The sequence below is a fragment of the Entelurus aequoreus genome, linkage group LG02, assembly GCF_033978785.1.
Source record: "Entelurus aequoreus isolate RoL-2023_Sb linkage group LG02, RoL_Eaeq_v1.1, whole genome shotgun sequence".
Classification (NCBI taxonomy): Eukaryota; Metazoa; Chordata; class Actinopteri; order Syngnathiformes; family Syngnathidae; genus Entelurus; species Entelurus aequoreus.
In genome coordinates, this window is record NC_084732.1 from 9019138 (window position 1) to 9038157 (window position 19020).

At 36.8% G+C, this 19020-nt stretch overlaps 1 protein-coding gene across 2 annotated transcripts; it reads right to left on the minus strand.

Annotated features, from left to right (window-relative positions):
* Positions 1–835: 835 nt before the first annotated feature.
* LOC133662209 (zinc finger protein 436-like) lies at positions 836–13014 on the minus strand. Of its 2 annotated transcripts, none has more exons than XM_062065994.1 (3): positions 12856–13014; positions 12626–12692; positions 836–2753 (listed from the first exon to the last, which is right to left on the minus strand). In XM_062065994.1, exon 3 carries the CDS (start codon positions 2740–2742, stop codon positions 982–984), a length of 1761 nt encoding a protein of 586 aa, XP_061921978.1. In that variant the 5' UTR covers positions 2743–2753; positions 12626–12692; positions 12856–13014; the 3' UTR covers positions 836–981. The 2 variants fall into 2 exon arrangements, with proteins under 2 accessions (XP_061921978.1, XP_061921988.1); XM_062066004.1 differs by having other exon boundaries at positions 12782–13014.
* Between the last annotated feature and the right edge of the window lie 6006 nt (positions 13015–19020).

The window sequence follows — 19020 nt, forward strand, 5'->3', positions numbered from 1 at the left end:
TGGTCATTCTGTGTTAAAAGAATACAAATTAAAAATAACAAATATGGGCAGCCCAGTCTCGGAATTGTGGGTAATGTAGTGTTTTTACGTTTTTGGTCATTCTGTGTTAAAAGAATACAAATTAAAAATAACAAATATGGGCAGCCCAGTCTCGGAATTGTGGGTAATGTAGTGTTTTTACGTTTTTGGTCATTCTGTGTAAAAAATAAATAAATAAATAAATAAAATAAAGCAGTTTCTTTGGCATGGAGAACATATTTTCATTTGCCCGGGCAAAGAGGCAGTGTTTACGTGTAAGAGATGTTGAAGTGTGATGATAATCTTCTTTAGCAAGAAAACTGAGCGCTACAGATCGCTCTCAACAGTTCAATAATAAATGAAGATAAAGGAATCGCTCGCTCATCTCTAGCAATCAGCATGCTAGTTGTCAACTAGCGATTAGCGTGCTAGTTCTCAGCTGGTAATTAGCGTGCAAGTTTATCTCCATCAATTAGCATGCTAGTGGTCAACTAGCGATTATATGGCTAGTTCTCAGCTGGTAATTAGCGTGCTAGTTGTTCTCTAGCAATTAGCATGCTAGTTGTCAACTCGCGATTAGCGTGCTAGTTCTCAGCTGGTAATCAGCCTGCTCATTCTTAAATAGCAATTAGCATGCTAGATGTCAACTAGTGACTAACGTGCTAGTTCTCACCTGGTAATTGGCGTGCTCGTTTTTCTCTAGCAATTAGCATGCTAGTTGTCAACTAGCGATTAGCGTGCTGGCTGTCAGCTAGCAATTAGCGGCGCACTGCTATAAAATGTTAATGCTGCACAACAAGAAGGTACTTTTGCAGTTTAATTAGAAAGACAATTTCATACAAAGTACAAAAGTTCTTCTTCTCCATCAGTTTGAGGATCCTTGGCCCTGAAAACGTTGCCAAGTCTTTTCTAGTCCCCAGTCTGGAGTCAGCAGATAAAACTATAGTCCCGGTGCGTGTGGCTTCAGTGCCCTTGGTCCACGTTGGCGGCTGAGACCACCTGCCCAGCTAAGACCACCTGTCCAGGGTGTCTCCCCATGTGTCGGACAAACGTCGAGCGGTCGCTAAAGCTTTTGCTGCAAACGGCGCAGGGGAAGGGTTTCTCCCCGGTGTGCGTCCTGGCGTGTCTTCTCAGGTGCTCCCTCTGCGAGAACCTCTGCCCGCACGCCGAGCAACTGAAGGGTTTCTCCCCCGTGTGCGTCCTGGCGTGCTTGTTCAACGTGGAGCGGTCGCCGAAGGCGGCGCTGCAGGCCGCGCAGCGAAAGGGTTTCTCTCCGGTGTGCGTCCTCGTGTGCGTGATCAAGTTCGACTTGCGGGAGAACTTCTCCGGGCAGTGCGAACAGCCGAACGGTTTCTCGCCGGTGTGCCGCCGGATGTGTTTGACCAAAGTCGAGCGGTCGCTGTAACTGGTGGTGCAGAACGGGCAGGAAAAGGGTTTCTCCCCCGTGTGCGTCCTGGTGTGCTTGATCAGATTCCCCCTCTGGGCGAACGTCTTGCCGCACACGGCGCAGACGAACGGTTTCTCTCCGGTGTGCGTGCGCATGTGCACCGTCAGCGTTTTCTTGTCGTAAAAAGCCCGGTCGCATTCGGAGCACATCACTCGGGTGTTGTCGAGGTGACGCGTGGAGTGTGCGGTGGTGTGCTCGCTACCTGATCCTGGAGCTGACCCAATGTGGTCTACATCGGCTTCCGGGGTCATGTGACGAGTGGAGTGTGCGGTGGTGTGGTCGCTACCTGATCCTGGAGCTGACCCAATGTGGTCTACGTCGGCTTCCGTGGTCATGTGACGAGTGGAGTGTGCGGTGGTGTGGTCGCTACCTGATCCTGGAGCTGACCCAATGTGGTCTACGTCGGCTTCCGTGGTCATGTGACGAGTGGAGTGTGCGGTGGTGTGGTCGCTACCTGATCCTGGAGCTGACCCAATGTGGTCTACGTCGGCTTCCGTGGTCATGTGACGAGTGGAGTGTGCGGTGGTGTGCTCGCTACCTGATCCTGGAGCGGACCTCATGTGGTCTACATCGGCTTCCGGGGTCATGTGACGGGTGGAGTGTGCGGTGGTGTGGTCACTACCTGATCCTGGAGCTGACCCAATGTGGTCTACATCGGCTTCCGTGGTCATGTGACGAGTGGAGTGTGCGGTGGTGTGGTCGCTACCTGATCCTGGAGCTGACCCAATGTGGTCTACGTCGGCTTCCGTGGTCATGTGACGAGTGGAGTGTGCGGTGGTGTGGTCGCTACGTGATCCTGGAGGTGGCCCCAAGTGGTCTACGTCGGCTTCCGTGGTCATGTGACGAGTGGAGTGTGCGGTGGTGTGCTCGCTACCTGATCCTGGAGCTGACCCAATGTGGTCTACATCAGCTTCCGTGGTCATGTGACGAGTGGAGTGTGCGGTGGTGTGGTCGCTACCTGATCCTGGAGCTGACCCAATGTGGTCTACATCAGCTTCCGTGGTCATGTGACGAGTGGAGTGTGCGGTGGTGTGGTCGCTACCTGATCCTGGAGCTGACCCCAAGTGGTCTCCGTCGGCTTCTGGTGTCCAGCTGCTGCTTGGAGGGTCCGCGTCCTCCTCACCCTTCACGATGACCTGGATCACCTGCTCGTCCTCCGGTCCTCCCGGGTCCTCCCGACTGACGCTGTGGTCCTGCTCTTCCTCTTTAATGCGGGGGGGCTGTGGCTCCTCCTGCTCCGCCTTGCAGCACGGCGTGGTCTCGCCAACGTCCTCCATTGTTGGCAGCGCTGAGGACAAAAGTCACGGTCAAGGGGATCCTATCAGGGGTTTGACTTTAGCAGGTATTTGGACTTATTGGACCCTAATTAGAATAAAAACTAATAATCGTACTTAGTCCATAAGTACTGTGGAGGATGCATTTATGTTTAAGAGTTCTTTCTTTTTACATAGCCATGTTTAGAGTAGATAGTACTTTTCCTTTGTATATTGAACCAGTCTCTCTTTGCCTTCAGATTGTCTGTTTAGTGTCTTAAACCATCAGGAATGTGAAACCCAACACCCAAATCTTCCTTATCAGTGTTGCGAGGGGGAGGGGGGTGGGGGGGCTTTCTTTGTATGAAATAAGTTGGCTTTTCCGTTTGAATTCCAGATCAACTAGAGTAGCCGATATGAATGTATTGGTTAAACTGATCACCTAAAGCTTTAGTAAAACTTGAAAATATTCCAATTCTGTCTTGGTGGTCCTTCTTACTCAGCATATATGTCATGGAAAGGACTTGGGATTGACCAGTAACTTCGATTCCCTGGGAGGAAGAACTGGTCCGACGCAACAGTACACAAACGTGTACTTCATGTTTAGTGACATGTTCATTCTTATTTTTACACTTTTTTTCCCCCAAATTCCATTGTATGTTATACTCTTCTGACACCACCAGAGGGCAGTATAAGTGTCCACATAAGCGGCCATAAGACCCCAATTCAGTAGTGTACACAATTTTGGAAATAAGAGCTAAAAAGGTGCTGTCCACGCATGTGGCCACTAGGCCTTTAGAGGTTTTTAACTTGCCTATAATTAGACTTTAACTTTATTTTTATTGGTGTACTCTGCTTTACATCAGGGGTGTCCAAACTTGAACAATTAAAGCCTTTTTGATATTTTTCATTTGCAAATCCAACACAATATAACATTTTTAAAGGCCTACTGAAATGAATTTTTTTTATTTAAACGGGGATAGCAGATCTATTCTATGTGTCATACTTGATCATTTCGCGATATTGCCATATTTTTGCTGAAAGGATTTAGTATAGAACAACGACGATAAAGATTGCAACTTTTGGTATCTGATAAAAAAAAGGCTTGCACCTACCGGAAGTAGCGTGACGTAGTCAGTTGAACATATACGCAAAGTTCCCTATTGTTTACAATGATGGCCGCATGAAGTGAGAGAGATTCGGACCGAGAAAGCGACAATTTCCCCATTAATTTGAGCGAGGATGAAAGATTTGTGGATGAGTAAAGTGCAAGTGAAGGACTAGTGGGGAGTTGAAGCTATTCAGATAGGGAAGATGCTGTGAGAGCCGGGGGTGACCTGATATTCAGCTGGGAATGACTACAACAGTAAATAAACACAAGACGTATATATACTCTATTAGCCACAACACAACCAGGCTTATATTTAATATGCCACAAATTAATCCTGCATAAAAACACCTGCGTGTTTGTTATGCTAGCTCCTAGCTCCTCTGCTAGCTCCTAGCTCCATAGAACACGCCAATACAATTCAAACACCTGATCAACACACACAATCACTCAGCCCAAAAGACCGTTTACCTAACCCAAGGTTCATAAAGCTTATATATTTTTAAAAAGTTACGTACGTGACGCGCACATACGGTCAAGTTATCGAATGTTTAGCAGCCAAGGCTGCATACTCACGGTACCTGATATTCAGCTGGGAATGACTACAACAGTAAATAAACACAAGACATATATATACTCTATTAGCCACAACACAACCAGGCTTATATTTAATATGCCACAAATTAATCCTGCATAATAACACCTGCGTGTTTGTTATGCTAGCTCCTAGCTCCTCTGCTAGCTCCTAGCTCCATAGAACACGCCAATACAATTCAAACACCCGATCAACACACACAATCACTCAGCCCAAAAGACCGTTCACCTAACCCAAGGTTCATAAAGCTTATATATTTTTAAAAAGTTACGTACGTGACGCGCACGTACGGTACGGTACGTGTTATGCTAGCTCCTAGCTTCTCTGCTAGCTCCTAGCTCCATAGAACACGCCAATACAATTCAAACACATGATCAACACACACAATCACTCAGCCCAAAAGACCGTTCACCTAACCCAAGGTTCATAAAGCTTATATATTTTAAAAAAAGTTACGTACATACGCAAAAAAAAGCCAAAGCTGCATACTCACAGTAGCACGTCTGCGTCTTTGTCATCCAAATCAAAGTAATCCTGGTAAGAGTCTGTGTTGTCCCAGTTCTCTACAGGCGTCTGTGTATCCAAATCAAAAGTCCTCCTGGTTAGAGTCTCTGTTATCCGAGTTCTTCCATCTTGACTGCATCTTTCGGGAATGTAAACAAAGAAGCGCCGGCTGTGTACTGTTGTGGCTGACTACGTTCGAAAAATACGTCCATTTCGCACCGACAACTTTCTTCTTTGCTTGCTCGGCTTCCTTCTCCATAATGCAATGAACATGATTGAAACAGATTCACGAACACAGATGTCCAGAATACTGTGGAATTATGAAATGAAAACAGAGCTTTTTCGTATCGGCTTCAATGTGGAAGGCATACCCGTGTTCGCCGGGCTACGTCACACGCATACGTCACACGCAGAGGCGTTTCGAACCGGAAGTTTAGCGGCAAATTTAAAATGTCACTTTATAAGTTAACCCGGCCGTATTGGCATGTGTTATAATGTTAAGATTTCATCATTGATATATAAACTATCAGACTGCGTGGTCGGTAGTAGTGGGTTTCAGTAGGCCTTTAATTGTGTGAATTGTATTTATATAGCGCTTTTCTCTAGTGACTCAAAGCGTTTTGGGTAAAGGGTCTTAATAATAACAATAATAATAATAGATTTTATTTGTAAAAGCACTTCACATTGAGCAAACAACCTCAAAGTGCTACAGTGTATTAGAAAATAAATAACAAGATAATAAAAATAAATAAAAATAAAAACTAGAACTAGCACGCATATATCTGAAATAAAAAGGCTTTTTTAAAAAGAAGGGTTTTTAAGCCTTTTTTTTTTTTTTAAAGCACCCACAGTCTGTGGTGCCCTCAGGTAGTCAGGGAGAGCGTTCCACAGACTGCAGAAAGCCCGGTCTCCCATTGTTCGTAGCTTTGTCCTCAGAGGTTGGAGGAGGTTAGCCTGTCCGGGGCGGAGGTGTGGTGTGGAGGATTTGGGGGTGAGCAGTTCTTTGAGGTAGACGAGGCACTGGTGGGTTAGTAGGGAGACTTTGTATTCAATCCACTCTGCAAATTTGAATTGTAAAGACTATATAATACAATACAAATACGTGTCTTTTTTTCCCCCGTAATGAGGTGTTGTTTTTGTTTGGTTAGTTTGTGGAAATCACCTGAAACGCTTTAACAGCCCTTTGAGACACTTGTGATTTAGGGCTATATAAATAAACATTGATTGATTGATTGATTTACTGTGTGTGTGTGTGTGTGGGGGGGGGGGGGGGGGTAAAGTGTTTTAATAATAATAAAAATAATAGATTTTATTTGTAAAAGCACTTGAGCAAACAACCTCAAAGTGCTAGTGTATTAAAAAAATAAAAAGGTAATAAAAATAAATAAAAATAAAAACTACAACAGCCTAATAGCTACAACTAGCACGCATATATAAAAAAAAGACTTTTTTTAAAAAAAAGAAGGGTTTTTAAGCCTTTTTTAAAAGCATTCACAGTCTGTGGTGCCCTCAGGTGGTCAGGGAGAGTGTTCCACAGACTGCAGAAAGCCCGGTCTCCCATTGTTCGTAGCTTTGTTCTCGGAGGTGTGGTGTGGAGGATTTGGGGGTGAGCAGTTCTTTGAGGTAAGGGAGGCACTGGTGGGTTAGTAGGGAGACTTTGTATTCAATCCTGAGTGGAACAGGAAGCCGGCGAAGGGATTTGAGAACCGGTGTGATGTGGTCGTATTCCGTATCGTAGTCTTGCCTAAAGACACAACGGCAGTGACTAGGATGGCGGAAGCGGGGATCGAACCCGGAACCCTCAAGTTGCTGGCACGGCCGCGCGACCAACCGAGCTATACCGCCCCTTAAGGGTCCCCTCAAGTTTGGTCACGGGGACCTGGAAGGGTCTCTGTCGTAAAAATGTTTTAAAAAATATTTTATTATTATTATTATTATTATCATTATTATTATCATTATTATTATTATTATTATTATTATCATTATTATTATCATTATTATTATCATTATTATTATTATTATTATTATTATTATCATTACTTACATGGCAGTAATGGCTGCTTTCAGAGGGCCGCTTTTTTTTAAATGAATTGACATCATGCATGCGGGCAACAACCTGTGATTAATCACGATTAATCGAAATGCATATGCGTTTGATTATTAGATTTTTTTTTATGTGGCTTTAAAACCATAAATAAAAGTGACAGGCAGATATTTAACTATTTGTTTTTATCTCAGAAAAATATATTTTTCAATACAGTATATATTTATATAACTGGCATTATCAGATAATATTAAAGTTTAAAATATGCATTTTTTCCTGTCAAAATTGTATTAGTAAAAAAATTAAGTATTTTATTGAAAGGAATTTGTTCCAGGCTTTTTGCGGGCCACATAGAATGAGGGGGCGGGCCACAACTGGCCCCCGGGCCTTGAGTTTGACACCTAGGATTTAACGCTTGAATCTATTGATCAACTGCCTATAATTAGACTTTAGCATGAAATATCATCACTTAATAATGTTATATATTGGTGTACTCTGCTTTACATCAAACTTCAACATTTAATGCCATTTTGATATTTTTCATTTCTAAATCCAACACAATATAACATTTTTAACTGTGTGAAATGTGAATTATATTTATATAGCACTTTTCTCTAATGACTCAAAGCGCTTTTTTCATAGTGAAAGGCAATATCTAAGTTCCATTTAAAACCAGTGTGGGTGGCACTGGGAGCAGGTGGTCAAGTGTCTTGCCCAGACTTGGGCATTCTGCGGCCCGCGGGCCACATCCGGCCCTTTGTGCGTCCCTGTCCGGCCCGCGTGAGGCCAATTATAAATTACAAAATACATTTAAAAAAGTATCTATGTCGAGTGTGCTGCTTTTGTTTTGAAAATCGTTATTTGTATTACTTCCGTGTGGACGTATGCGTGTACGTGATTGTGAGTGAATGTGAACAGCTGCAATCACAAATGACAAAATAAAGTTGAAAAAACATCTATGTCGTGCGCACAATACAACTGTGCTGCTTTTATTTTGAAAAGTGTTATTTATGGGCGTGTGTCCGTGTGTAACCTGTGAGTGAAGGTGCACATGCAGCGACAAGTGATGCACGGTTTACACCCGAGACGCTAAAAAGAGAAAAGTTGATGAGGAATGTCGTGTTTTCAACAAGACATGGACTGCCAAGCAACGTTCCCTCTAAGGTGCGCGCCTGCACAATTGCGCACTGCTCAAGCGTCCTCTGCGCGCAGCAAATATATGCCGCGCACCAAATCAAATCCCATCTGAATTCTAAACAAAATAGACACATTTATTCTGTGTAATTTTGCAAGGCAACTTTGAGTGACAGTGACAACAAGCGGCCCTAACGGTGTTCGTCAACACCGTTCAATTGAACACCGTTCAATTATTGTAACGTCTATCGAGATGCTTCGAGGACAGGAATTATATCCATCACTTTATTGAGCAAAACTGTTTATATTCGGACATAACCACACCAAAAACATGAGTATAACACTTCTATCTGGAAAAACTAGTCACTTTCTGCCGTACAAACCAGGCCAAAAGCAACTTGTCATCTGTCACCAACACGCATAGCACTAAACCACTGGTGCGTTTATGGCCACACAAAAAGTCGGACAACTCAAACACCACACAAAGTTACACCATGACTCCTCAGTCATACGTGTGCTTATTTTACTGTCATTTATAATTAATGTTAATTTATTGATATTAATCATGGAATGCTGTTACTTGAGAAAGGTACAGGGATGCACACTTCATCCTATGCTTACATTTCATTGTGCAACATGAGGATGTTTAAGGGGAACTAAATGTGATCTCTGAAAGGGGTACAAATGATTTCCAAAGTAGTGCTTTTGGTATAAAGTTAAGTTAGATTAAATGAAAGTATTATTATTATTATTATTAATTATTATTATTATTATTATTATTATTATTTATCTTACGGTGTATATCAAAAATAATATTGAGCAAAATGTAATTGAAATATTGTCGATGTGGCCCTCCAGCAGTGCTCGGGTTGCTCATGCGGCCCCCGGTAAAAATTAATTGCCCACCCCTGGTCTTGCCCAAGGACACAACGGAAGTGACTAGGATGGCAGAAGCGGGGATCAAACCTGGAACCCTCAAGTTGCTACCAACCGAGCTATACTGCCCTATTTGTAAATATATCGGTAGGTATTGGAAAGCTGGAATTGGGTTGGAGTTTTTTAGATTGATTACCATTGTGTGATTTTTTAAAATGAAAAGACGTTTTTTTTCCGGCCACAACTGGGCGTTGAAGTCGTACGTCAGCAGCAAAGAGGATATTTTGTAACCTGTTTTGAAAACATTTGATTTAAATCATTTCTACATTATACCATCCAGCCATCCATTTTCTACCGCTTATGCCCTTCGGGGTCGCGGGGGGCGCCGTAGCCTATCTCAGCTACAATCGGGCGGAAGGCGGGGTACACCCTGGACAAGTCGCCACCTCATCACAGGGCCTACATTATACCAGATAAAATGAAAAAAAACGAGAATGGTGTTGAATGGAATGGTCACCCCTAAGAATGGGAATCGAACCCCTACTAAACCGGTACTATAGGGGTGCATAAAACACTGCCCCTAGCGTCCCAGCGGAGAATTGGACGTCACTCTCTCATACAGCCCCAGTGTTTCCCACACATTCATTTATTTGTGGCGGCCCGCCACGAAAGAATTACGTCTGCCACAAATAAATAGAAAAAATAATTTTACTTTTTTTTTTTTTAAATTAAATTTTTTTTAAAAATTAGTAGGAAACACATGGTTAAGTGTAGGGAGTAAAAGTCTAAAGTTCAAGATTTTTGGAGCTCTTTGTTCAGTGGATCAGATGTTTGATGAAGCTCTGTGTCTATCTACCACCACTACTGTTTTCTGTTTATTTGTTACTGACTGTGGCAGGACACCTCTGCCTCTGTTTCACTTTATGTTGCTGGTAAATAATATGCTTGTAGTAGTAGGCTAAAGTTAAATTATTTAGTGTGCACTAATTAAAGGGGCAGAGCTTTAAGAGACATTTTAGCTTTTATATTTTATAAGATATATTTTTTGTAAGAACCACAATTAATAAATATATTTCAGTGAATAACTTATTGTTCAAATCTGTATATAAATATGTACATAAAGTGTTGTAATTATATTGTAAAATGGATGGATGGATGGATGGATGGATGGACGTTTAAAACAAAACTGTTATTATTAATTAGTAAGTATACATTTTTTTGAGCCTTTTTAGAGAAAATCAAATCATTGTAGTAAATTATGCAAATTACTCGATGATGTCATGGTGACCACGCCCATAGCCACGCCCCCACCGCCACAGGTATCTTGGCAGTTTATGGGAAACACTGAGCCCTATAAAAAGCTCAAACCGCATCCCGCTAATTATCTTAGCTGCATGTGCTATTTTTTATTATTTATTTTTTTTAATTGCTTTTTTTCCACACTTCTTTTAAGTTGACATTCAGCAGGCAGAGGGGGGGTAAAAAACAACAACACCGTTTTGTTTTTTTCCTCGACTCTGCAAATTTGAATTGTAAAGACTAAAAATAATTGTCTTTTTTTTCCCCGTAATGAGGTGCTTTTGTTTGGTTAGTTTGTGGAAATCACTTGAAACACTTTACTGGGTGTGTGTGTGTGTGTGTGTGTGTGTGTGTGTGTGTGTGTGTGTGTGTGTGTGTGTGTGTGTGTGTGTGTGTGTGTGTCGGGGGAGGGGGAGGGAGAAATGAGGGGGGTGGGGGGCTCTAGGTGGGTACATGTAAAAATACATATATTTTTTATTTTTTATTCTACCATTATATAGTATTAAACATTAATATATAATTTATGTATTCAAACATATATATGTATATATATAAATATATTAAAACTGTGTGTGTGTGTGTATGTATACATATATATATATATATATATATATATATATATTTATATATATATATTATATGTTTGAATACATAATTTATATATTAATGTTTAATATTATATAATAGTAGAATAAAAAATTAAAATACATGTACATTTCTGTGTTTTTCCAGCTCGAAATCTAGATTTTTAGTATAGAATTAGCAAACACCTGAAATATTCATAACGTAAAATAAATATATACATTTTAATCATATATATATAAATATATATATATACACACACATATATATATATATATATATATATATATATATATATATATATATATATATATATATATATATATATATATATATATATATATATATATATGTATTCAAACATATATATGTATATATATATATATATATATATATATATATACATATATATATATATACATATATATATATATATACATACATATATATATACATACATACATACATACATACACATATATATATATATATATATATATATATATATATATATATATATATATATATATATATATATATATATATATATATATATATATATATATATATATATATATGTATGTGTGGGAAAAAATCACAAGACTATTTCATCTCTACAGGCCTGTTTCATGAGGGATTTCCTCAATCCTCAGGAGAAAATCTCCTGAGGATTGAGGAAATCCCTCATGAAACAGGCCTGTAGAGATGAAATAGTCTTGTGATTTTTTCCCACACATACATATTACGCTCTACCACGGTATCGAGCACTATTTTTTGGATAATCTAATTAAGACATATATATATATATATATATATATATATATATATATATATATATATATATATATATTAAAACAGTGTGTGTGTGTATGTATATATATATATATATATATGTTTGAATACTTAATTTATATATTCATGTTTAATATTATATAATAATAGAATAAAAAATTAAAATACATGTACATTTCTGTGTTTTTCAGCTCGAAATCTAGATTTTTAGTATAGAATTAGCAAACACCTGAAATATTCATAACGTAATATAAATATATAAATTTTAATCATATATATATATATATACATATATATATATATATACATATATATATATATATATATATATATATTTATATATATATATATATATATAAATATTCATAACGTAATATAAATATATACATTTTAATCATATATATATATATATATATAAATATATATATATATATATATATATATATATATATATATATATATATATATATATATATATATATATTTCAGGTGTTTGCTAATTTTGTACTGAAAACTCAGATTTTGGGCTAAAACAGAAATCAATGTACATATACTTGTATATATATTATAAAGTATTATTATATATGTATATAAAGCATATTAATTATAAAATGTATAGTGAATATAGTATTTTACATATATGTATATTCGATATATTTCAAGTGTTTGCTAATTCTACGCTAAAAACTCAGATTTACAGCTGGAAAAGACACAAATGTACATTTATTTGTATATATATTATAACGTATTACTATATATGTTGATTATAAATATGTAGTCAAATGAATAGTGAATATAATGAATTATAATATTCGATATATTTGGGAAGTTTGCTAATTCATGCTTAAAAACTCAAGCCGGAAAAGACAGAAAAGTACATTTATTCTGAAAGTTACAAGTAAATCACTCTGATTATGTGAAACAGACCATTATTATTATTAATAAAAAGCTCGTAGAGAAGAAATAAACAAACCTGTTCTGTGGCAAAAAGCGATGTTGTCCGTTCTCTTCTTTGCTTTGACAAGCTTCCTCCTCCTCCACTAAAAGAAATAAATACTTAGATATTAGAATAAACATAAATATATCAGATATTAGAATAAACATAAATATATCAGATATTAAATTAAACCTAAATATATGTCGCTAGCGTCTCTTTGTTAGCAGCTAGCAAAGTCAGCTAGCCGGAAGAAGGTCAACACTCACGGAAACAAGTTCCCGCCCTTGCTACTTCCTCCCCAGAGAAGAAAGTGTGAAGTTTAAAGACTTTAAAGAGATGTTTAAGTGTATAAAAAGCAGCAACAACATTGACGTCGCCATCACGCCTTCTTGGTTAGCACTACCGGAAGTGGAAGGATTAGCTACGGCAACTCCACTTGGACAAACATTGGCGCGAAATCGCTTGGGTTTCTTCTTCTTCTTGTTAAATTCCAGCACACCGGACGTGTTGCTGCCCTCTGCTGGTCTTTATTTCAACTCCTTCGTCACCTCAGTTCAGTTCAGTTTGAGTTTATTTCGCCCATGCATACAATAAAATGTAATGCATCACATATTTACAGTTTCATTACAGCACGTCCGAAAAGGAGGAGGAAGAAGCTGAGCTTATTTAATTCTACTCCTTTTCGTACCATAGCAATTGTATCCCATAGAATATGCTTCAAAATAAATACGCAAATTCAAAGCGCGATGATACAAGAATGGCTGTATAGACGTTTTATGTATTTATTTAATAAACTACAAAAATAAAAGGAACACCTAAACAATAATTTTCAATAAATTAAGAACGTAAAGTACAATTTATTGTATTAGTAACATATTTATATGATAATAATATCTATATTTTATAAATGTTTCCTCAATATGTATTTGTGAAAATGTATAATATTAGTATTGTTAAATAATATTATGACATATTTGGTTTTCCTACACTGTGCAGCTGAGTAAATACTCCTCCACAATTTAAGGAAATATGATTTATTGGATTCAATATCAGTCAAATATGCAAACGTTACTCTGAATGTGATGACTGCCTAGGGATGATACTCCAAACCGGTTTTCCCGGTTGTTTGATAAGAAAAGAACCGAGTCATCGCACTCGAATCCCTTTTTGAGAACCGGTACCCGTTATCGAGACCACTATAGTAAAGGAAAAGAGTTGATTCTTTATTGGAATCCCGTCCCGACCAGAAATGCTCCGTGTGACATCACAAGAAATGACGTCACGTAGCTCAGTCATTAGGCGCAGATAGTGAAAGCAGGAAAACAATGGACGGGAAAAAGCGCTCCAAGGTGTAATAAAGTTCAAAACAAAAGCTATCATCCAACGAATAACTTTACTGAGAGATTTGAGCAGGGTAAAACACATGACCAACACTTTTACCACCAACCGGAAACATAGCAACCAGGCTAGCACCGCACCTCCTTTACGGCAGCTGTCGCAACCTTCTTAAAACAACCGCAGCACATACATATATATACAACACTGCAGCACATACATATATATACAACACTGCAGCACATACATATATATACAACACTGCAGCACATACATATATATACAACATATCTCCCTTTTTTAACTTTAGTTTTTCTTTCCTTGTAAACGTTACAAAATCACACTGTAGATGTGTTGTCTGTCTAATTATAAATAATGCAGACGAGGCGTGTTGGCTGAGTTCTTGACATGCAACACTTTTCGGGGTGACCGCGCATGCTCGTCACTCCCGTTGCATGCTGGGTAGTGTAGTTGTTATATTCTCTAGCTCATAACATCTTTCCCCATGAAGAAATAATGTTAACTCAATAAAGTGTATTTCTTTTTTTAGCTTTAACTTTTCATTTGTTAGCTTTGTAACCACATCTGCAAACAACTTTTCTCATCTTAGAATTTTCTTTCAATAAAGAAATAAAGTGCAAAAATGTCAAAGCATCATAACAAACAGTTATGTTCCAATAGCAGCAGAAGTGCACTTTTTGGAGAGCTGTATTATTTTCAGTTTTGTGCCCAAGGGACTGATTTTATTTAACACTATATTATTATTTATACACCTGTAGTGATCACAGAGACAGCTTGTTTTTGTGTTACTGTATATATTTGTTTTTCTGAAAAATCCCACTTAATATACTTTGGGTAACAACAGTCAATATTTATTTATTTTATTTTATTTTTTTAGGTGGGTAACAGTCAATATTTATTTATTTATTAGATTTTATTTTTTATTATATAATAAAAGTGAGCTTTTGTCAAACCAAATATTGTGTGTTTTTTTCCATATACAACAACCTATCTGGACTCCATAAGAGAATCCATAAGGAATCGGTTCGATAAGAGGATTCGATAATAGGCTCGAACTCGATCATTCCTTATCAAACATCATCCCTATGACTGCCTGCTTCATTATTTAGTATTTATTGTTGTCCCAGATCCTTTTTTAAAGTCCAGTCCTTTGCAGGAATTCCAAAATGAGTTTTTTGCTGCTGCTTAATATGCTTTTTAGTGTTTTTGTGTCCTAGTTTCCCGTTTCTGACAGTTTAGCGTGCATTATAACTCTCTCTTAGACTAATGATCCACAAGGGACATTGTTCCACACCGTAGCTCAGCTACAAACGATGGAAAGGACAAAGCAGGTATAAAATAGACTAAAAGCAATATAAAATATAACATATATAAGTTATGTTCGTTACGCCATCAATGTGACTGCGGTTTTCTTTTCTGTTGTCTTTTTTTTTTTTGGAATTACAATGTCAAATAAAAGTTTACATACACAACAAAAGTCACTTAAGGATACAGTATTTATTTTGAAACCGTAGAGAAGCCTGGACGGTGTGCCGGCAGCCTTAAATGGCAAAGAAATAAATTTCAAAATCAGCATTTGAAAAAACAAATTTTGTGATGGGAGTGAAAATTCAGTTAATTTATTTATTTCATTCATTAAAAAAAATCAAGAAAAAGGTATACAATACAAATAAATCATTCAACATAACATTACATTAAAATATGAATGAACATTAGCAGAAATAAATGAAAAACTTACAATATCTGCCCCTTATTTTCCCAAATACAACAATTGAATTTAAATGTTGGCGACTACAAAGACATATTTTAATTTGACAACAATTAAACCAACAATGAAGAAATAATTCTACTCATATCATATCTCGTCATCATCGTAACTTAAAAAAAAAATGTTTATACAGAAAGAGATTTACATTGTTTTATTCCAGTGTCAAATTTGTTCCATAAACTAAAGTGGTTGTAATTGTGGCAATAATACTTTTTATTTTTTTACATCTACCCCTTGTTCATATTTATATTCTTCTTATTTTTTACTCTTACGTAGGCTATTGTTCATGCAAAACATTAATAAAACATTCAAGTAACACAGAAGCTCCGTCGTAAAAAAAATAAATAAATAAATAAATAAAAGCAACTCTAGGAAGTGATTGTCTTCGCGCATGCGCGGACTGATCCTGTCTTCCAGTACAGACATCGTGATCATTTAAGTCTACTTTTTGTTGGGTAGTAGATGTAGATTTACGTAAGAATAGGTGCCTTGTTTAAAAACATTTTTAGCAACATTTAAAAGAAAGAAAGGGAGTGGAAAATGTGCTAAAGTGAGTGTGATACACAATGTGACCAGCAGGTGGTGCTGCATAATGACACACGGGCTATTTATGTCCATGTTTGGAAGCTCCTTCTTCACAATACAACGTTTGGCCATTTGGAGATGAACAACAAATTATTGTTACCTAAGTAAGCTACTTTTTTTTTATAAACAACATAAATAAAACATTCAAATTAACAGAATAAGATGTCGCAGGAGCCACGTCCAAGTCAAGTGACCTAGCCTTCGCGCATGCGTGGACCGATCGTGTCTTCCGGTACGGATGGTGTATTGACAGTTGTATCCTTTTAATATTTTTTTTGTAATGTTTTTATTTATTTATTTTATTTTATAAACCTTTATTCATAAATTGCAACATTTACTAACAATTGAGAAATAATAATAATCAAAATAAGTACAAAAACAGTACAAAACAGCGCCAGGGGTTGTAAACTCAATAAAGTAACTGAAATAGAATGCAATATATATATATATATATATATATATATATATATATATATATATATATATATATATATATATATATATATATATATATATATATATATATGTATGTATGTATGTATGTATGTATGTATGTATGTATGTATGTATGTATATATATATATATATATATATATATATATATATATATATATATATATATATATATATATATATATATATATATATATATATATATATATATATATATACATACATACATACATACATATATATATATATATATATATATATATATATATACATACATACATACATACATACATATATATATATATATATATATATATATATATATATATATATATATATATATATATATATATATATATATATATATATATATATATATATATATATATATATATAGTTGGTACAAAATGCGGCTGCTAGACTTTTGACAAAAACAAGAAAGTTTGATCATATTACGCCTATACTGTATATACCTTTATATACATATATACATATATATATACCTATACTGGCTCACCTGCACTGGCTTCCTGTGCACTTAAGATGCGACTTTAAGGTTTTACTACTTACGTATAAAATATTACACGGTTTAGCTCCAGCCTATCTCGCCGATTGTATTGTACCATATGTCCCGACAAGAAATCTGCGTTCAAAGAACTCCGGCTTATTAGTGATTCCCAGAGCCAAAAAAAGTCTGCGGGCTATAGAGCGTTTTCTATTCGGGCTCCAGTACTCTGGAATGTCCTCCCGGTAACAGTTAGAGATGCTACCTCAGTAGAAGCATTTAAGTCTCATCTTAAAACTCATTTGTATAATCTAGTCTTTAAATAGACTCCCTTTTTAGACCAGTTGATCTGCCGTTTCTTTTCTTTTCTTTTCTACTCTGCTCCCAACCCGGGGTGGACCGCTAGCCTGTTCATCAGATGGGGACATCTCTACGCTGCTGACCCGTCTCCGCTCGGGATGGTTCCTGCTGGCCCCACTATGGACTGGACTTTCGCTGATGTGTTGGACTTTCACAATATTATGTCAGACCCACTCCACATCCATTGCTTTCGGTCTCCCCTAGAGGGGGGGGGGGGGGGGGGGGGGGGGGGTTACCCACATATGCGGTCCTCTCCAAGGTTTCTCATAGTCATTCACATTGACGTCCCACTGGGGTGAGTTTTTCCTTGCCCGTATGTGGGCTCTGTACCGAGGATGTCGTTGTGGCTTGTACAGCCCTTTGAGACACTTGTGATTTAGGGCTATATAAATAAACATTGATTGATTGATTGATTGATTGATACTATCAAAATGACTTTAAAAGTCTTATATAAGTGTTATAATGAAGGCAACACATGATGTAAGTGTCTATATTAGCCTACTATCAAAATAACTTTAAAAGTCTTATATAAGTGTTATAATGAAGACAACACATGATGTAAGTGTCTATACTAGCCTACTATCAAAATGACCTTAAAAGTCTTATATAAGTGTTTTAATGAAGACAACACATGATGTAAGTGTCTATACTAGCCTACTATCAAAATGACCTTAAAAGTCTTATATAAGTGTTTTAATGAAGACAACACATGATGTAAGTGTCTATATTAGCCTACTATCAAAATGACTTTAAAAGTCTTATATAAGTGTTATAATGAAGACAACACATGATGTAAGTGTCTATATTAGCCTACTATCAAAATGACTTTAAAAGTCTTATATAAGTGTTATAATGAAGGCAACACATGATGTAAGTGTCTATACTAGCCTACTATCAAAATGACTTTAAAAGTCTTATATAAGTGTTATAATGAAGGCAACACATGATGTAAGTGTCTATATTAGCTATATTAGCCTACTATAAAAATGACTTTAAAAGTCTTATATAAGTGTTATAATGAAGGCAACACATGATGTAAGTGTCTATACTAGCCTACTATCAAAATGACTTTAAAAGTCTTATATAAGTGTTATAATGAAGGCAACACATGATGTAAGTGTCTATACTAGCCTACTATCAAAATGACTTTAAAAGTCTTATATAAGTGTTATAATGAAGACAACACATGATGTAAGTGTCTATAATAGCCTACTATCAAAATGACTTTAAAAGTCTTATATAAGTGTTATAATGAAGACAACACATGATGTAAGTGTCTATATTAGCCTACTATCAAAATGACTTTAAAAGTCTCATATAAGTGTTATAATGAAGGCAACACATGATGTAAGTGTCTATATTAGCCTACTATCAAAATGACTTTAAAAGTCTTATATAAGTGTT

Bases quoted from the DNA above. Each gene is read 5' to 3' on its own strand.
- LOC133662209 (XM_062065994.1), bottom strand. From the start codon at position 2,742: ATGGAGGACGTTGGCGAGACCACGCCGTGCTGCAAGGCGGAGCAGGAG.